The sequence below is a fragment of the Phragmites australis genome, chromosome 6 (genome assembly GCF_958298935.1).
Source record: "Phragmites australis chromosome 6, lpPhrAust1.1, whole genome shotgun sequence".
Classification (NCBI taxonomy): domain Eukaryota; kingdom Viridiplantae; phylum Streptophyta; class Magnoliopsida; order Poales; family Poaceae; genus Phragmites; species Phragmites australis.
Genome location: NC_084926.1, coordinates 44,278,243 through 44,299,716, shown reverse-complemented (window position 1 = coordinate 44,299,716; position 21,474 = coordinate 44,278,243). Strand labels below are relative to the sequence as shown.

At 44.0% G+C, this 21,474-nt stretch overlaps 2 protein-coding genes across 2 annotated transcripts; one reads left to right on the top strand and one right to left on the bottom strand.

The window, feature by feature from the left end:
* Positions 1–3,995: 3,995 nt before the first annotated feature.
* LOC133922767 (3-isopropylmalate dehydratase large subunit, chloroplastic-like) lies at positions 3,996–8,964 on the bottom strand. The gene is made up of 14 exons (XM_062368246.1): positions 8,819–8,964; positions 8,603–8,734; positions 8,181–8,504; positions 7,980–8,048; positions 7,785–7,901; positions 7,249–7,323; positions 7,080–7,157; positions 6,906–7,001; positions 6,687–6,736; positions 6,279–6,333; positions 6,056–6,187; positions 5,151–5,198; positions 4,907–5,065; positions 3,996–4,285 (listed from the first exon to the last, which is right to left on the bottom strand). The coding sequence occupies exons 1-14, from the start codon at positions 8,870–8,872 to the stop codon at positions 4,145–4,147; spliced, it is 1,530 nt and encodes a 509-aa protein (XP_062224230.1). The 5' UTR covers positions 8,873–8,964; the 3' UTR covers positions 3,996–4,144.
* Positions 8,965–15,252: 6,288 nt separating this feature from the next.
* On the top strand, positions 15,253–20,962 carry LOC133922766 (AT-hook motif nuclear-localized protein 1-like). The gene is made up of 5 exons (XM_062368245.1): positions 15,253–15,934; positions 18,303–18,370; positions 18,521–18,652; positions 20,098–20,259; positions 20,381–20,962. Exons 1-5 carry the CDS (start codon positions 15,556–15,558, stop codon positions 20,636–20,638), a joined length of 999 nt encoding a protein of 332 aa, XP_062224229.1. The 5' UTR covers positions 15,253–15,555; the 3' UTR covers positions 20,639–20,962.
* Positions 20,963–21,474: the final 512 nt, after the last annotated feature.

The following is a 21,474-nucleotide window of genomic DNA, read 5'->3' as shown; positions in this document are numbered from 1 at the left end:
CAGGTCACATGCTTAGATGCACCTGAATCTATGATCCTATCTAAATGAGAATGATATGATGCAGGTGCATGTGCCTGAGTACCTTCACCTGCACAGGCGTAGTTGGAAAAATTACCAAAGTGAGTGGTAGCTGCTGTCACTAGACCCTGTAAAGAGGTGCTCTTAGAGTCCTCAGAGGCTCCACCTTTCTACCACTGCTCCCATTGCATAGCCTGCTCCCTTGTCAGTGTGATAGATGGCACCTCCTTTGATGATGCCATATTGGCACCAGGGCCACCATGACCTCTACCTCTTCCTCCACCATGACCTCCACAACCCCATGCATAGCCACCACGGCTACCACTGCGACCTCCTTGAGTCCCTGTTTGTCCACCATTGTTGTTCCTTTGTTTGGGATAATAGTAACTCAGGTGCCCTTTCACTCCACAATTATAGCACTCCCTGTCATCCATTGTTGCATAAGCTGATCTCACAGGGTTACTATCATCCATCATACAAAGCCTGCTCTCCTCCTGGACCATGGCTAAAATGGCATCTTCCAGAGTAGAAAGACTCTCGAGGTGATAAAAGGTAGCTCTCCTATTCTCAAATATGGGGTCTAGATGCTTCAGGAACTGGATGACTCTCCTATCCTCTACCCATTTGTGCATAGCTTGTGTATCATTTGAAGTTTCCATCTTGAGTGGAGGATAATGATCCAACTCCCCCCACAAGTACTGCAGCTCACTAACATACTACTCAACTGACCTTCCTTTTTGTCTCACTGCATCCACCTTGTTCTGGATTTCCATCATCATCATCACATTCCCTTTTCTAGAGTACATGTTCTTTGATGTTTGCCATATTCTTGCAGCGCTTTGCATTGATTCAAAGATCTTACCAATAGAAGGAGACATCGATGCCATCAACCATGCCACCACAACAAAGTCCGTGGTATGCCACACCCTTCACTCTGTGTTGTGCATGTCTTCAGGCTCAACAGAATCCTACTCTAAGTAATGCTCCACACCTTTCCCACTAAGGATTACTTCTACTCTTCTTGCCTAACTCAAATAGTTCTTGCTGTCCTCTAGCTTCACTTCGTCTGGCATAAGCTCCGATTTCAACTCAGATGGTTTGTGCATTGTTTTAGAACTAGAAATACCCATCCCCATCATGAGCTCCTGAATCAAGCTCCTCATTTCACTCCTAAACTCACTTTGAGTGACCGATGGGTACTCCATCTTTGCATCTTGCCCTGCCTTCCTCTTCGCCTCCATCTCCTCCGGGGTCATCATTGTCGATGGAGCTAATGCCACAAGCTAATTGTCGTGATCGTGCCTGTCACGCTCGGCAAGCTTCAGCTCATCACAAATTTAGCAAGTCATTCCCAGACAGAGGGAAAGAAACCTCCTTTCCTTTTAGTAGCAATAGCAGCACTCACCTCTCTCCTATAGAAGCTCACAGCCGACAGCAGCTCCCCTGCCTTCTCTCCTTTTCTTCTCAACTAGCTCTTGCCTTCTCCCATTTTTCTTCTAGACCAGCGACCAGGAGCAACGCAGCCCACGGAGCTTTCCTTCCCCCTCTCACTCAAGAACCCAGGGTATGGCAGCCCCGCTTCTACCCCCCCCCCTCCCCCTGCGGCCTCTTGCCTGCTCTCATGTGGCTCTACTCTAGCCCGCTAAACAGAACAGGCCACGCGCGGGTGGGTACTGATAGTAGCAGCCCATGCCTGGCCGCGCGTGGGTGTGTCACCTCCCCCCTGCAGCGAGTTGGGTGGACGGCGACAACTAGGTGGCAGGAGCTGAGGTGGACGACGGAGATAGCCTGGCGGTGGACGGCAACAGCGGGCGCTCGGTGGTGAATGGCAACGTCTAGGGTTCAGCTCTATATACCATATTGCAATTGGGGAATTGAGGTTAGGCCCTCGAGCGCCCCCTCTCTCACTCTTGTATTAGCACATTTGTGGATAGGTTCTTGTACTACTACATAATCCAACACATACACATCAACACAAGTTCGAATAAAGTTCCAACGGTGAGTGAACATGTGCATGTAGAGGGTTTAAGAAAGGAAGGGAGGAATAACACACACACGCATTCAGACTACTTCATAAATTGGCTATAGATTGGATGGCAAGAATGGAGCTCTGGAAATTGTGTGCGTACATAGGCACACACTCAACATCAAACTTTTGATGCAATGGAAAGGTCCAGATAAAGTGCGTGAAACCATCCAGAAGAACCAAATAATACTCGAGTCCTGAATTGTTTACAATAGGAGATGTCCAGACATCGGCATGGAAAAGTTGAAATGGAAAGTAGACACAGAAAAGGGCAATATCGTGCCCTTGCCAAGCTGACACGCGTGGCAAGTAGAGGGGAGAGATTTATTACAACTGAATTGAAAAGATTGAAAGTTAATGGGTGTGAAGAGGCACCCTGGATGACCCAAGCGTTGATGCCACATATTGTGTAAGGAGTTGCTAGATGGAGAGGAACTGTCTGAATGGAGGCATGATGGCAAAGTGGAGCGCAAAGGATATAGGTTGCCGGAGCTATCACATCGGAGAATCTGTGTGTGAAGGTCCTTGATAGAAAAACTGTATTTATCAAATTCCACAGTAACATCATTGTCGCGAGTGAGGGCTCGAACAAACAAAAGGTTTTAAATCAAAATGGAAGAAAATGAATGTTGCGAAGAAGCAAAGGAGACGAGAGAGTGGGTAGGGAGGAGTTGGCAGACTGAGTGATCGGGATGTATGACCATTGTCGACGATAATGTGAGATGTGGAGAAAGAGGGATGGGTAGATTGAAGCATACCGGGGTTCACCGCGAAATGAGAGGACACGCAGGTATCGAGGTACTAGTCCGATGTGCCGCCGGATAGGATGATGGACACTCTAGCAGAATTGAGTTCTTAAAGGAGTGCAGTCTAGTCCCATGCCAAGGCTAGCAAAGAGGGTGGGGCTGAGGATGTCGTCAAGGCCTGCTGATTGGTAGGAGTGTCGGGACAGGGACTGAGAACCCCGGCAATTGGGGCTCACCAGTTCAGGGGCCAGGCATGAACCATACCAGTCCAAGGATTAAATCCCGGCAACCAGAAGTCCTGGTTGTTGGAGGGGAACCGGGAGGAGCTGATGCATCCGTTGGAGGAGCTGGATTTGTATTGCTTCTTCTTCTTCTTGGACGACTGCTTGTCGGTTGTGTTGTCAGATTGGCTACAGTAGAAGGAGAGGAGGCGCGACAAGCAAATAAGGCATGGGCTACAGCCTGATCGGCCTAAAGCTCTTCAAGCAGCAGTGACGAGCAGACAGAAAGGAGGGAGGATAGAGGTTTCTTGCTGGTGATGAAACTACATTTCGAGACAAACCTATCCATGTTATTTAAAAAAAAATGAAAAGAACTTGGATGATCAGGAGGAACAGAATGCACTGTTATTTTAAAATAATTCCAAGAGCTCTGTAGTAAACTTGATATCTGAGATAGACACCCAGGTTTGAGCCTAGGCAGATGTCGTGCTTGTCATCACTATCTACCAACCGAGCAAGCTAAAATTGTTGTTACAAGGGAAACGTAAGTAACTAACGAGAGAAATAGATGCCAACGTGGTCTATATATACTCGTGTCGATGATAAGAATGCATACATTTTCTGCAAAGTAAATTAAGCACCAGCAGCCCAACGTCAATTGTGTTTCTTGTTCGCAGATAAAAATAGCACAATGTGTCTTTCGCTCCAACTCCGGTTTTACCATATTCATCGCACGACAGATGGTGTAATGGACACCTAAACTGGATACTCTAATTTTCTTTCTATATGAAACTGTAAACCAAAGAGCTACTGCTTCCAAGCTCGCGATGGCAAGACATAAGAATTTTTTATACCCGTCAGCTGAGTCTTTTCTGTATAGAAATTGTTACTGATATGTAGAAGAATGCATTTTCCTTGAGTAACAATCATGTTTGTTAAGTTCTGGATAGTACACTCTGGTAATGAGACCCATCACCAAAACCATACATTTGAACCTCCCAATATGCAGTCTTTATAGGGGAAAATACCTTATTTCTCAGTGGAGGACAACATCTAAACTATAGTTTCAACACGAAAACACGACAGCAGAATGAGCTGCTACGCAACGGCCCTCACCACGTCCTTCAAAGTCGTTACATCAGGAAGTCCCTGGGGTCTGTGACGTATCCCGTCAGGGCGGAGGCAGCAGCAGTGTAGGGAGACGCCAGGTAGATCTGCCCTTCCTTGTGCCCCATTCTGCCAGGGAAGTTCCTGTTCGTGGTAGATACGCAGACCTGCGTCCAGATACATGGTTCAAATAGTCAAAACCACCCATGTCAACAAAATTGAATTGCAAAACACGTTATTATGTCTATATTTATACAGAGTTTCAAAAGTCCAACTGCATTTGAAGTTCCAAGTCCCAGCTGTCAAGGACATATATCAGGTTCCAGTGTGTTGTCTTGCAAACAAATGCATCCCTCACTGGAGGATATACTAGCGATGCCTTCTAACGAGGAACTCGAAGCTACTGTGTCTTTTTTTGAAGCGTGGCAACCTAAATCAAGAATGTTTTTGTTGCGCGGTCCAAGCCATGCACACCTAGTCGGTAAGAATAGTTAGAAAAGCAACCTAGCAAATACTGGAGATTGGACTAGCAATCATGTGTCTGACGTCAGCCTAAGTGGCAGGGGACATAGCCAGTAAACAATGTGAAAACAAGGCAGTTCAAAGAACTGTTGTTTTTTATTTTATTTAATTTTTGTGGTTCAAGATAGCACATCTTATCTTTCTAGAATTGAAATATCTTATTACTTACGGAAAAATGAACATATCAGCATAGAAGTTTTCCTCTAGGTTCATCTCACGTAACATGTATAGAAATACTTGGAAATTTTTGTAAGATAGACACTTGCCGTAGGTTCATTCATGCGTGCATATGTATCCGGAGGGCCACCCAAACAAGCACCACAGTTAGGGCTAGCTGGTGTATCACAACCAGCCTCCTCAAATATCTGGGAGCAAGTTCTCCCACCAGATTCCGGTACATGGAGGCTATATATGTCCATCCACACCTGCAGAGAATTCATTCTTTTCAGCAAATCTGAACTACAAGTCTACAGGATGATTACTTCGGGACAATTTTACTGCAAATGTCACCTTTTGAGTCGCAGGGACAAGAAAAGTGGGAACTTTAACCTTCTTCCCCTGGATTAAGAAAAAAAATGCAGTAAGTCAAGTAGTCATGGAATAGGATATAACTGTAACATGCCACCGAGCGTATTTAGGTGTACTCAAAAAGAATTTAAGAACACAACTTAAGGAATAGGCGCTTCGGCAAGTAGTAATTGTGGTAACTTGTGCCATTCAGTCAAATGAGAACAATTTAAGTTGAACGTCTTTACAGGTGAGATAGATGCACAAATCATAATAATGAACCAAAAACCTACCTAACCCTCTTATGTAAACATACAACCTAGCACACAAGTCGCAACTTAACCATTCTACGCACCAATAAAAGCCCAATTCAGTTTGATTTTTACATAGTACATACATGCTAGAAAAGCACACCAATCAAAGCCCACCAACCCTTTTGGCACTTAAGTTCTTAATATTCATTAGTTGTGCCCTAATCCTCATTTCAGTGAAACTATTGTTTTCCTTATGTATTAACTGCAGTTGTTCATGTACAAATTAATCCCAACAAAACTAAATCAAACACAGCTCCCAGGGTAGTCCAACCTATTGAACCCCTTCTGATACTAGCCAATTCATCAACAGCCCCATGCAAAGCTTCTATAGTCCACCACCAGGCCTAGTTACACATAATATGCGACACTTTCTAATTTAATCAGTGATACATTGACCTCATAATATGCAAAGGCAACAAACAAAAAAATAGAAAATGAGATACAAGTACATACCCATTGGCGTAATCGTACACTATGGATTTCAAAATACACAATGGATAGATACCATCAAAGTGTCATCCAACACGTATATAGCCATATACACATAGCATGATCCAGATTATACGTCACCATGATAGGGTTTAAGCTTCTTACCGAAGCTAAGAACACTTTTGCAGCAGCAAGAAAGTCCTCAGTCTTACCACCAGTGCAAGAACCAATATAGACTCGGTCAATCTTGACATGTTTGCATTCTCTTGCTAGAGCACGGTTGTCAGGTGAATGCGGCTGCAGGTCCAAGAAGATTACCTCCATACCTTTTTATAGGAAAATTAACAAAAAGAAATGATAGAGATTGCAAAAGACTACATTAACAAACCTTGGCAACTACTGGCTCCAATTTGGATACATCAAACCGGTAGTCATTCACAAATCTGAAAATAAAGTCGATCAAATAAAAGATCCAAGAATCACCAGCAGCTAGTGCACATGAGTACATGACATATCAGACAATCACACAGATTACAGGCTCAAAAGTCTCAAAGAAAACACTAGATAACAGCACTCTATTTCTTGTATATATGCATAGCATAATTAACTTGTAAAACACAAGACATCAGAGCACATGGTCAAAGTGTTGAATAACTACCATTCATCCATTTACTCATGAATTTCAAAGATGTCTAACAAGGAGTCAAGGTCTGTAGGACAAATATGTTTAAACTGAAATGTGCAGATTGACGCATAAGATGACCGGACAAGAAGGGCAAGGACAGACTATAATCACCTGGCCTGAGCATCACTGTAGACAGGTTCATATTCAACTGATGTCTTTCCCTGCAGTATACCAGTATGAAAGCTATGATGTCAGAACTACCATGACATAAATAACTAAATGATAGCAAATTGTTCCGAGCACTCGTTATCTCAAAGTTATTGGCATATTATGAAAGAAAAGCATATTGCCTCAGCTTTACTATTAGCATTTCAGAGGTTAGTTCTGTACCTCGAGGTACTTGAATGTAGTTTCATCAGCAGGCACAACACCATTCTTTCCACCAGCTTCAATGACCATGTTGCATAATGTCATTCGCTCTTCCATCTAGCAAGTGTGAAAATAAATAAGTTCAATGTTATGCGGGCTGGCAAATAATAAGCTACTCTTAAGCAGGGAACGCACGTTTAAACTTTCTACGGTTGAGCCAACAAACTCCATCGATTTGTATGTTGCACCAGAGACAGATATCTTGCCAATAATCTGTATATAGCAAATACCAAGGATAAGATGTCTCAATTACAACGGGTAAATCCTGAGAAAGAAGAAAAAATAACAAATTGTGTAGCCTTACTTGCAAAATCAGATCCTTCGCAAGTAAATAAGGTGGCATTTCTCCGTCTAATACAAACCTGATAGTTGGTGGCACCTGAAAATAAGTTTAACAGCTTAAAACACTGTGTTCTTTTCTGGAAGTGACAGAACTGTCTGCACACATTATAACAGAGAAATGGAATGCCCGTACACCATTATTTCCCACTTCAATAATATTTCAACAAAATATGAAAAGCACATCGAATGTACCAAATGAAAAACAAACAGCATAACTAGGCAACAATTGCTTTTGTTCTAGTGTTTGGATGGAATGTAATTCGGATGGTCCATGTAAACAACAATAACTTTTTTTGTTTATATTTGAACAAAGCTTGCCGGTTGCTAAAGTCTCTTTATCACGAACTGAAAATATCTAGAACTCTCAACACATCACTAAAGTATAGAATTCACAGTTCAACTCACATATATTTGAACAAAACCCGTCTTGTATTTTATTTTATTCTTTTGTAAGACTCATTTTCAAATTCTATCTGGAAGTAAAAAACTTTTGCACACCTTAAGAAGAGCCTTTCCAGTGCCCATCACAAAACCCGCATCAGTGTTCCCAATTCCAGTTGCAAACTGACCGAATGCTCCAGCATTGCATGTGTGAGAATCTGTACCGAGAAGAACCTAGACAACAATTGGAGTTGTTCAATCTTGTATGAAAAAACCATTAGCTTCCTGCATTTAGTACAGTCAGTAAAATACCTCGCCTGGTCGGCAATGACCTTCTTGGGCAAGAGCAATGTGGCAAACACCTTTGTAGTCTGGATTTGCCTGCAAAATAATAATAATATTTTGTTAAAAGAAATCCTCCTTTCTTTAGAAGTAATATAAATTTGATACGAGGCAGACAACTTAAGATATCAATTGACTGAACGAAACCAACAAGCAAATGGGTAACCATACTCTGAAGTCGCTCAGGTCTTTGATGTCGTAGAAGTACTTGATCTTCTGCTCCAGACAGAAGTCCCTGAGAATATCGACATTCCGATTCGCCCGCTCGTCACTGGTGAAGATGTAGTGGTCCGGGATGATGACGACCTTGTCGCGGTCCCAGACCTTGGCGTCCTCCCCGAACTCCTTCTTGAAGATGCCAATGGTGCCCGGGCCGCAGACGTCGTGAGTCATGAGCACGTCGACGTCCACCCACACGTTCTCCCCGGGCTCCAGGGTCGCGCGCTCCGACGCCCGCGCCAGGATCTTCTCCGTCATCGTCATCGCGCTCTTCACCTGAAAAATCACAGGAGAATCACCAGTGCAGCAACAGCGGTGTGTGTGGGGGGGGGGGGGGGGGAGTGTTCGAGTTTGGGATTCAACGGCGGGCGTACCGAGCCGGTGGACGCCGGGGCGCGGGGCGCGCGGGCTGGGGAGGCGACGGAGCGGATGCGGCAAGGCTTGCTCCGGCGACTCGAACCCGCGCGGTGCTGCACCGCCGTCGGCGGCGTCGCAGCGAGCTCCTTCTGCGACAGGGGGGAGCGAGGACGAGGGTCAGTAACGAGATGTAAGTAGGGGAGTGGGGAGGAGGCGGAAGGCGGAGGGGGCACCTTGTGGGCGGAGGCGGCGGAGGCCTTGGTGGCGGCGGAGATGGAGGAGGCCATGGCGTGGCGGCGCGCGGGCGAAGCGTACACCTTGCGGGGGTGGGTCAAGACTCAAGAGAGAGAAAGGGTTCGGGATTGGGGGCCTTCCAGGGGGAGCTGTCGTGTGGCGGCCACTGGGGTCTGCGGTGTTGTAGGAAGTAGTCAGCATAAAGATGTTGTCGTATAGGCACGATATTGTTAGTATATGTATAGCTAAGGCACGGTATGGTACAATGGTAAATGGGTTGGACTGGTATAACACGACGATTTGAGTCGTGTCTAGGTTGGAGCTGTGGCACGATGGATCAATATGGCACGGTCCGTTTAACTGTTCATATTTTTTAAGTATTTTATATAATTTGTTTAGATCTAATACTATATAGGATATATGGTGTAATAGTAACGTGTTTGACTCTTAAGTAGAAGGTCGGGTGTTCAATTTCGAGTGAAACAAGTTTTTATGATTTTTTTCTAATTTTTCGTTGGCTGACGGGTAAAAAAAGTCATTGGACCTACCGTGTCATGGATCGGCACGACACGGTCTAATATTAAATGAGCCGTGTCTAGACTGGAGTCACGGGCCGTTTAACTAACGAACCTAAATAGATCGTGCCTCAATGGGCCCATTCCGAACCGGCCAGACCGTGCTGTCCATTTGATCATCTCTGGTCGGGCACATGAGTCGGAGGCTCGGAGCCAGGCAGCTGCGACCTGCAAGCGGGACAGATATATAGCGGGGAGGGGGGACTCACTCGTCACTGGCAATTCTATCATCCGCAGGTTTAGGTACTCGTAGCTACCGTGTTCCATAGATGTGGGTATGGATCTACGATTTTATTTACAGTCATTTACGGGTTGGTTACTCGTGAAGTTATGGGTTAGACATAGGTTTTATAGTTTGTTCATGGTGTACATTATTTGTATTTTTGTTTTAGTTCAGTACATTGTCCATTGTGTAACCTAATGATTACAAGTCGCACACCCATCCACCCAGTTCCAGCCCCACCCTCACGGCCTCACCCATACCTGCACAGGCCGGTCACAACCTCACCTGACAGATAGCCACCACTCCCTCATCCGGTCATCGGCTCTAAGCTACGCTCTCCTTCAGTCGGTCGTCGCCCTATCGGCACCCTTTCCCTATTCGGCTGCCACAGCCCACCCGCGCCTCTCCCCTAGTTGGCTGTCGGTGTGGCCCACCCGCGCCCCTCCACCAGGCGGTCATCGGTGCCCCTCCCCCACCCGGCTGTCGCGGCCCGCCCACATCCCTCCCCTAGTTGGTCATCATCGCCAAGCTGCACCCCTCCCTCGGCTAGCCGTCGCCCTATCGACGTCCCTCCCCCACCCCGGCTACCGCCAGCCTGTGCCCCTCCTCCAGCCAGCCGTCGTCGCCAGCTCACGTCCCCTCACATGGCAGGCCATCGCCCACTCGTGCCATTTCCCGAGCCGACCGTCGGTGGCCCTCCCCTACATAGTCGCCGTCGCCGATCGTTTGCCTACTCGCACCCCTCCCCAGATTGGTGTTGGTTTAGTAGTATACCCGCGGGTACCCTGCGGGTTTCGGGTATCCGACAGACATATATACAAGCATGAAAATTTGCCCATCACCGTTCATGAGCGTGGGTAGGGTTAGATGCTTGGAGCGACGAGTCAAATACGGATCTATTTTGCCCGTACCCGATCTAACCTATTGCTATCCCTAGTCACTTCCCTTGACAACACCAGAAAACTTGGGCCTACGGATGCTAAGACGATCACGTGTTCATCATATCTGATGTTTTTTATTTTTATATTTTTTTAAATTAAAACAATTATATATATATATATTTGAATAATTGCAAATCTAGAGTCTAGCCACCGGTTGGGAGGGTGATAGACAAAAATTAATGTTACATTTTAATGCTCTTAAAATTTAAAATACTATATATCTGATTTTTTTTTATTGAACAAGTAGTTTTGAGTTGAATTCTTTTAAGATCTAGATGTTAGTATCATTTGCACCATATATTTTTTTCATAATTTTTTTATTATTTCGATAGTGTTTTAAATTTTAAGAACATTGTAACGCTTTATTTTCTGATTTTTGAAATCTGTGTCCGTATTGTCACTTTTAACAGACGATAGCGTCTTAATTTGTAATTTTTCAAAACAGACTCATATAAAAATATAAAAATTCCACGTTTTCAGTAACAATACCGAATGGCCGGCCCAGCTTCTTTAGGCGGCAGCCCGGCCCAAACAAGACGAATTTATTCTGAATACACAGGTGCCTATGGCCCACTTCAGAACACAGCACTGAGCTCTGGGCCAAGTCATTTGGATCTTCTTTTTTTCTTTCTCGTTTGCAAATACATTTGGAACAAATTCGTTTCATATAGATTTGTGTTCTTAGATGAGACCCAATTGTGTGTTTGCTCAACAAAATAGCAAAATCATCAAATTTAAGGACGGCAAGCAAAATATCGATTCCAAGTGGCGTCATTCAAATGGGATATCCGAATAACAAGTAATGACTATAGTACAATAAAAAATGCAAAAAAAAATCAGCCATTTTATATGAAAAACTTCGTAAAGAGAAGGCAGCTAGAACTGATCCGTTACTGTGATACATGCGTGTGTAAACTAATAATGGACAAACAGGAACACGTCATCTAATCATGATTTTTAAAAACTTGGGGAGTGTCGATCGGAACAATATCACACCAATCGATATCATTTCCTTCGGAAATAATGTAATACTATTACCACGTCACACTGACTAAAGGTGCATTGTATAAATCACACTAGCTATATCATCCAACTCCACAATTCCATAAAATAATACAGTATAATCTTGTCCTATAGATCATATATATCATATTGGTCAAAATTTGTCCCCCATTAGAAAATAGTTCAGTCAAATTAGGCCTCTACAACTAAAACATATTTTATGATGTGCTACATATATAATATGGCTGCAAGAGAGTGGGCCCAAATGCATGTGAATGCGTTGGACAACGTAATTATTTAAGTGCTTCTACACTCTTCTTGAATATACCAGGAATTAACAGTACATAACAAGTATATGCATTTTTATTTAGAAAAAAATAAAAGCTGGTAACATGATAACGAAGATGATTACAGATGTTTTTGCGTGGTATTACAGATGTTGTGGTTGAAAACAAAGTGATTATGATCTGCTCTGAATAATGTTGCTGCATTTCTTTCCTTAGCCGAGAGTTGAGATATGTTATTCTCACATGTACAGAGATGTACTAAGTATTTTCCTCTGCGACGAAAATATGAGGATCTAACTATAGATTGACTTGGGGTTGACTAGTTTGCGTCGGTCAAAATTATTTTGTACGAAAGCATGGTGGAAGGACTAGCTAGTGTGCAGCTAGCTTAATTTGGTTAAAAGAGAACGGTACAGCTTTACTGATTTCTCCTTTTTCTTTTAACCAAAAGATTCAAGCTTTTTTTGTGTGGGAATGAACCAAATGATTTAATTATTGTAAAACAATTCAAATTGATATGCTAGTTGGAATATGGTCATCGATTAGGATAATCTAATCCTTGCCACTTGCACTACAGCTGGTTTGACATGTACTGACCTTTCTTGTGCAATGTTGATTTGTATATTTATTTGAAGGTGTTATCATCAATCCGAGCTTAAGATAATAATAATATCGTCAGATCCAACTGCCTCTATGATATATCTTGTAGCCGTAACCAAGTAATTAACTTCACCTGGTCAATAATACGTCGATATTTGATAGGGAAATGAAATGATTTTTTTATTACATGATTATTGTCATGCAAACCGATGGTTTCCGATGAGAAGCATATTTCATTGACGCTATCTTTTTTATATTATCATATAGAATTAGAACCCCAAGAAAAAGAAAAAAGGGTAAGCTAGCACTGATGAGCCAAGATGACATGAGGGCTTCTATAAAGTTGGACAATCAATTGATCCTACCCTTCTTTTTTGGGGGGAATCAATTAATCCTACCCTTCTTGATCACAATGATTTACATAATAAGCATGTGTTGTGGCACCAAAGTAGTTACCTAATATTACGATCGCACTTTCTGTTTAGTAGCTATCAAGTCAGATAAGGAGTAGCTCAGTGGTGGACAAGAGACTCTTGTCCACCAAAGAAAATTTTCATAAATAATCTGTATAATTTTAGTTTAGAAAAAGTCATACGTTTGCTCCACATAGATGCCCTTTACATACATTTATCAATGCTTCTGAGACATGGAGCAGAAAAATCTGTTATATGAAATTTGAATAGAAGCTCATGCACGGTGTAACAGCATGTTAATCGTTACTTGAAATTTTTTGCACTACAAAAATACCATGTTTAGCAGTACTCAGGAGAGGAAAAAAAGGGGAAATTCTTAGCAAGACTCTAATCTTGTTCATACACGCCATGCAGCCTAGGGGCAGATCTACCTTGGGGGAAAATTCTCTTGTGTCGCGGGCGGATATGGAGTCTGTTGGTAAGACTCTAAGGAGGAGTCGAATCGGCGAGGGTTCAAGCCCCCATCCTACATCCCTAACCTCCTAGAAGATGTGCAAGTTGAGGAAGCACCGTTCAAATAAAATTCTCTGGTGTCGTGCTGCACAACACCAGCCCAGCAAGATTGAGGCCACGTGTGCGCATCATCATCTCAAAGCACCGGATGAAGCCAAGCGCATGTCGAGCGATCCAACGAGCCGGAAATTCCACCGCGCCGAGCTAGCATCTTCAACCTCGCGCCGAGCTACGTCGTCCTCGCCCGAAGCGATCCCTAAGCCTCCCTGATCCTGCAAGTCACCTCCCTGATTCCGCAGTCGCCGCCGACCTCCATCCCCAAGCCCCACTCCACGCACGCACTCCATCCTCCGCGAAGAATGGCCAGCACAACATCCGCACCCCGCCGCACAGGCTCTCCGTCGTCGAGTTCGTCAAGGAACATCAACCCTCATCGATCGCTGTGCGCTGTTGCTGTGCTTCGCGAGGAGGCAGCGTCGTCTCCAGGAACTCGGGAGGCAGCACGCCGATCCGGCAACCGCCTTCGATAATGTCCTAGCTTGCAATAGATATGTTCTAAACAAGTCACAGATACACCACTTCAGAATACGACTACAAAAGGCCGAAGTATGCATCACAGAAAAACAACAAACCACAAATATTTAGTGCTCTCCAGATCTCAATCAGGGAACACTAAATTCTTTCAGTAGAGCAAGGCATCGTCCATTCAGGAGGTGAAGGACTAGCAGTAGAACATGGACCCCTTCAGCTCATCCTTTTTTCGCTGGAAGTGGCTTCAGACCACTAGCAGGAGCAGCTGCACCGCCGGAGGTCATTGTTGTCGCCCTGTCGGAACCTTGGGTGGTGTAGAAGCTAGCACGACGCGCGAGTTTGTGGGCACAGTATGCAGGAGCAGCTGCCGTTTCAAACCGTAGCACAACATCTCAATTTTGCCATCAAATAGAACTACACAACCTCAGGATAGGGCGTCGGCCGCTGGGCAAGAGGCCGGCCGCAGGACCGTGGCGGCGGCGGGAGGCGCGCGCAGACCCTGTCCCTGGCGTCGACGGTGAGGGGGGGGGGGGGAGGAGAGCCGCCAAACGAAGGCCGCTGCCGACATGGGGCAATCCTAACAAATCGCGAGCAAGCGAGCCGTGGTTTCTGCATCACTGTTGATCTTCAGGGGCGGCTCATCACCGGCGGCGGCGCAAACAAGGCTCGTTCACTACGGCTCGGCTTGTTCGCTGCATCTAGCGCTAGCTCGGCTCACTAGCTTTGAGATCTTGGCACGTGGACAGCTGGCGACCATCCGGAACGTGCTGTAGGGCTGGTGTTGTGCAGCACTACTCCAAACAATTTGTTCCCCACATGGTGTATAAGGCATCGGTTAAATTTTTATATTTTAATTATTTATTATATATAGTAATTTATGTAATATTTTTTAGCTTAACAAGTGAAACAGTTAAATTCTTAATAGATCAGTCTAGAACACCTGATTATTTTTACTGTGGTTCGTCAGTGATGCAGCAATGTTGCACCAGTAGCATACGGGTGAGAAAGCGGGAAGCATTCAAACATCACGAACTCCCTCCCCGATCTGCAATTTACCAAATCAGAAAGGACTTACCCACAAGAACACACCAAAAACATAAAACTAATTCCGCGTCACACCGCATATTTCGAAATTAGCACCACCTAGGTTTAAAAAATCTCCCTCTAGACGATACGAAACAAGAAAACGATTAAACAATAAACCCCACCATTATTTTTCTACCTTAAAAAAACCCCACTAATTTAACCCGATCACCAAAACGAACAAACAAAAAAAAATTCCGTCCATTTGCGAAATATTTTTAAATATTTTCTGTGCTTTTTTAAATTAAAGCCAATCGATCGCTTTTATTTCTTCGCTGTATTTCCCATTTCTTCGTCTCCCTCGTTGCCTCTCCCCTGTCTCTTCTGTTCCTGAATTTCTCGCCGGAACACGGCCGGCGACGCGAAGCTCGCTGGAGAACCGCAACGGTGGCTCTTTGCTGCTAGCTTTCAGAGTTTCTGCTCCAAGTTTGGATTCTGAACTCAGGGTTGGGAGTTTGAATTTCAAAGCTTCTGCTTCGTGATCGCGCTCGTGGGGAGAAGCAGAGCAGCAGCCTCTGATGGTCACGGCCCGACCAGGCGCGAGGTAGGGTTTATCCTAGAGCCCACGATGGATACAACGGAGGCTTCGCCGGCCGCGGCCGCGCAGCCGGCGCCGGAGACGACGACGCCGGCGAGCTCTCAGCCCGCGCCGCCGGCTCCTGCGCCTGCGGCGGGGCTGGCGCCGGCGGGAGCTAGCAGAGGAGATGGGAAGAGGAAGCGGGGGAGGCCGAGGAAGTACGGGCCGGACGGGAGCCTGCCGCGGCCGTTGAAGGCAACGCCGATCTCGGCGTCTGTGCCGGACGACGCGGGCGGGGCGCAGTACACGCCGGCGGCGGCCGTGGGGGCCGTCATGAAGCGGGGCAGGGGCCGCCCAGTGGGGTTCGTCAGCCGCACGGCGCCGGTGGTCGTGTTAGCTCCGGCCGCGCAGACGCAACTCGGTTCCCTAGGTACGTCATCCGCCTCCCTTGGACGCCTTACTCGATTTTGAGAAAATTTTCCATGATTTCGTGTAATTTCGATCTGAGATCGGAATTTGGGGTGAAACTGAGAGGTTGCAACTTTTTTGGTCCAAATAAATTTTGTTTTGCCGGAGCAATAGTTGGAGAGAGAGAGCGTATAGTCGGTAGGGTTTCGTGTGCTATACTGTTTACTCTCTATTTCTTTATCTTTTTTTTAACCGCTCTTAATAACATATGAAGCTAGAGGACAGTGATCTATTTATAAATTTCGCTTCCATATGTTACACATGTTTTCCGATAAATTGTTAGACTCATGAACTATGTTACCAACCACGATCAAATATGCTAGTTATATGAGTCTACGATATACTAGTTCCTAACATATATGTGTGAGTCATATGATATGATCATATTGAATATGAGATTAATTCCAATATAATCGTATGGGCCAACAGCCTGCAGAGCCGATCTTGCAAAGCAAACATAGCTATTCCACCTTGTGCTGTACCTAGGCTAAAACATATGTATATATATATAAATTCCAGTAGAATATATCTCAATCAATTCATCTACCGTATTCCTATACAATCGTAGTCGGCACATCAAGCATTAATTTCTCAAGTTAAATTCCGCATCAAATATTTCCCGTCACATGCAACAGTTAAACAATTTTTTTCATATTAAGTTGAATGAAAAACGACCATAATATATATAACTATGAATAAATATTGAAACTCACATAAAAATCCAACATAGTCTAGGTAGGTGAACTGAGAGAGGCATGCAGCTTTCAGTACTGGATTGGAAGTACTCATGTTCTGAAGACGTGGGCTGATTGGAAGTGTTTGTGGTTTGCAAGTGGTTTCAGGCTATCAACCTTCAAATGTGCCATGCAGCTATGCAAGTCTTAGTTCTTGTACGTGAGAGAGAGAGAGCACAAGTGAACTGGAATTATCATGCCTTATTCTGAAACTCTGAGTAGTGCAAAACTGCAATTGCAATTAAAACCACTGAATGCAAATATCTGTGTCGTATTATTATATGATTATCGTGCCATAGGTGATGAGATGGAGTGACTTGGAGGTCTAGTTATTCACTTGTGGTTGAACATACAATTATGGTTGATAGCGATATTAGATCATTTGGTGGCTCTTGGAAGCGTATTCTTTTGGAGACAAAATAGATAGTGAGGTTGCTTGGGTGGAGGGTACGTTTGGTATCTGCAGACTGGAAGTCGTTTAGAACGATGACAGGCATGACATTGATAGGGTTTTACTGTTTGGCATCGGTGACCAGATAAAGTCACTCATAATGCTTTGTTTTTTAGTGATATCTTAGAGGAGAGAAGTAGTAAGAAATTAGTATTAAAAATAAGCTTTCAATGCACGGTGTTTATATATTGTTTCTTTTGGTCTCTCGAGACAATTAATGGTTCCACGTGGTATGATTAAAACTATCATTTTGATCATGTGGCTAACTGTGTTGCTTTACGGGAAGAGGAGAGGTAAGTAGTGCTTGTGTCATGAAGGGGCGCAGAGAATCAAATGTGAGGGAGAAAGCATAAGTAAGAACTGTAGCATCCTAATATGGTGTCTTACATCTTGAATAACTCATCCAATTAGTTTCTTCTATAAGAAACAAGCTTCATCTCTGTCCTCTTTAAATAGCTTGTCATATCAACTTTGTGCTTAAGTGAACACCTAATTAATGTTTAAGAAATCAGCCATGTTGGAGCATTAGGAGATGCATTAGGACAGCTCATAAATTTCTATACAAATATATATTTCAGGAGAAGGCAAATTGACATGCTTCGAAAAAAAAAACAGAGTATAAATCAGGGAGGATATTCAGCAAATATTTTCGTTAAAAAAATTAAAAGGAGATTCAGCACAAATCGCTGACACATCAGCTGTTGCCGTGATTCAGACAACAGCATAAGCATAACTTAGCAATCACTTTGTTGTCAGTGAACCTACAGTAACAGTTTCAATTTGACCCTCTAGTAGCCCTTTCTCTATGGTGTTTTTCGCCAAAATTGTAACCATGAAAACTGTCTAAATTAATAAATTGGACATAGTACCTGAAAATATTTTTCGAAAGAACTAGAACAAAATACATAATACAGATTGGCATGATCATCCATGCCTCGTTAATCTGGACACGTGGAAAAACACTAGTTTTGATGCATTAGTTGAACAGGATTGTTGCTTCGGTGACAGGGCTGCTAGTTGTACTACTGATTATACACCTCCATGCTTAACAAAAGGCAATGCTGCAGAATATTCAAAATTTTCATTCTCCTAAAATTTGTATCTCTTCCATGCTGAGGCCTGATAATCTTTCCGTTGATGGGCAGGTGAATTAGTAGCTTGTGCTTCTGGTGCAAACTTTACACCTCATATCATCAATGTTGCTGCTGGTGAGGTAAGATACTATGTGCTTCCTTTACTTGATAAATAGAACTTTCTACTCAATAGCTTGATGTACTATATTTGCTTGTGCGCTGATACCCTTTGATCTTGAATTAGCATTCTGTACAATTCAGACATTAACTTGGTTTTAATTAATTGTTAGGATGTCAATATGAAGGTCATATCTTTCTCCCAACAAGGTCCAAGGGCAATTTGCATTCTATCTGCCAATGGTGTGATTTCAAATGTTACACTGCGTCAGCAGGATTCTTTAGGTGGTACAGTGACTTACGAGGTTTGTTGAACTTCATTTCAGAATTAATATTCCTATTTACTTTTTGCGTTACCCTCGCCTCTAATATACACGGAAAGAGGGTAAAAGAAGTATTGTTAGTCATATGATGGATAGGTAGACAACAGGTCGTCGTGTAAATATGTAGATTTTGGTAGAAGAGATGGCGATGTATGGTAGCAAGTCGAAGTTTACTGTGCTACTAGTTATGTGCGAAATGAGCTTATATTATGAGATAGCCTAATTGAAGCATTATTGATGACCTGATTAACAGCTTAAGTAAGCTTTCATCATAGCGCCCCCCCCCCCCCCCACACACACAAGTTAATATGTGCCCAAATTGTAGTTTTCTCTTTGCAGATCTTATTACTTGGTACCATTAGTTTTGATTCAGAAATTTAATAATAGCCTTGCTAGTAGCTAGTGCTTGCGTTCTACGGTACACAATGTGTTGTGTGTTCTACTACCCCAGTGGAATGTCAAGCAGAGTATCGCTAATTTAAATTGAGAAATCAGTTAGTCCTTTACATTTCGGCGAAATGATGTATCTTTAAGCACATTAAATAATAATTCTGAAAGCATGCGCATGTAGTTACAGAATATTCATATTGTTTGACTTGAGTGCTTAGGCTAGGTCATGATCAAGACCTTTACATGGACGTAAACTATTTTATTATTATCTCTGTGATGAAAGGTAAATGCATGGAAATTTGGTGGAAACTAATAGCAGCCCACCATGAAGTTACTCAGAAATTATAATAGTGAGGGGAAGGGAAAATGTGCACGGCTGGTCCATTGTGTGATAATATTTGTGCAGTATAGTCTAGTGTAGCATGTCAGGCTAATATGACCTTCCTATCGATTCTCTGTTTTCTAATGTTACATGGAAAAACTTGTAAACACTATGATTATAATTTTTCGTACTGATTATCTAACTACACGAATAATTCTTGTGACTGCTTCATTGCCATCCATGTCTGTCCTGCCTTCTTCAGCGCGCATGTTTCAGTCTTTTGATTGTGGATATTATTTCAACTTTTTTCAGTCTTTTGATTGTGGATATTATTTCAACTTTGGGAAAATTGCTTATTTGCCATCAACCGGACCCCTAACTGCAGATTTGCCATTAAAAAAAAACTCAAACTGCAAATTTGCCATCGGAATATGGAAACTTGCTTCCGTTTGCCACTACTGTCAACTCCCACTGTTTTTCTCCGCAACAAAAATAATAGAAAAACAAAACTGACATAAGAAAGGATGAGGAAGTGTGCAATATTAACGGCAAGTATGCAATTAGGATTTTTTTTGGGTAGCAATTTTGCAAAACCAAAACAAACCAGTGGCAAATTTACCATTAGACCTTGAACTTTTGAAGCAATGCATGCACACTTTTGCAGTATCAAAAAGCTGGTTTCTAACAAGTGCAAACTGACATCCTGTTAATTCAGGGCCACTTTGAGCTGCTCTCCTTGTCTGGATCTTTCACTCCGACCGACAGCGGCGGCACCAGAAGCCGCTCCGGTGGGATGAGCATCTCCTTATCGGCCGCCGACGGCCGTGTCATCGGAGGCGGAGTCGCCGGCCTCCTCGTGGCAGCTAGCCCTGTCCAGGTGAATTAACTATTAAACTACATGAATCATTTTGGTTAATTAACTAGTCACTAGTCCATGATGGCTCACGCGTGCATGTTGTTAATCGCAATTATCTGATGTACCCTTGCCCTTCTGCCAGGTTGTCGTGGGAAGCTTCCTGCCGAGCTACCAGCTGGACCAGAACGCGAAGAAGCCGGTCATAGAGATCACGGCCGTGGCACAGCCGGCGAAGGTCGGGTTCACCATCTCCAGCGGGGACATGGAAGACTCGTACAACGGCAGCCAGCCGCGGTCCGCGACGGCGTTCAGGGTGGAGAACTGGACGGCGCCCGATAAGGCGAGGAAGACGCCGCCGCCGGTGGCGTCGGAGGTCAAAGTCCCCGTCCCCGGAGGGTGAGACGACCGAGCTGAGAGAGTCTGCTCGATCCGTTCCCGGTGGCAACGTACGGTCCAGAAGCTGCAGGCGTCCTGCAGGGCTCTCAGACATCAGGCCCTGCAATGTGCAGAGATGCACTAATGTTTTCTTGTCTCTTTCGTCATCAGTCAGTCAGGCAGGAAGCCTATCTAGGCGACTGTGCACGCCCCGATGTATGTATGTAGCGTGTGCCGTGCAGGCCGTAGAGTCGCATACAGTTTCTTTCAGTCGAAAATGGAAAAATAGATAACTTACGTTACTATATTTTGCTAATAAAGATAATATATTGATGTATTTATAAATTTAGTATTCATATTCGGTACTTAAATTCTGAAAAAATTTAGAGCGGTGAACTCAGGCCATATTCGACACCTGAGATGCTGAATACGGTGCATAATGCCATATTCGGCATCCTAGACGCCAATACGGCCCGGCCTGCTGCGCGGTTACGTCTTATCTCTGTTTTTGACGCGTGATCACGTCGAGTCGTCTCGCCGTCACTTCGTGTCTCTGCTATCCCCGGTAATTAGTGATCCTCGTGCTGCCGTTTTTCACTATAAAATAAGAACGCGCTTGTGAGGAGTAGCATCAGCGCATGCACGAGCCGTAGCACGAGTAGAGGAGGAGAGGAGAAGAGAAGCAGCAGCACAGCGCGTGGAGAGGAGATGAGAAGCAGCGCGATGTGAGGAGTTACAGCAGCGCGAAGTGAGGAGAATTAACCCAAGACGAGGAGGAGCAGTAATGCGATATACAATAAGTACTTAAATTATGTTTTTAGTTAGTATTTGTAGCAATAATAGTAATTAGAGTAAGCAGAG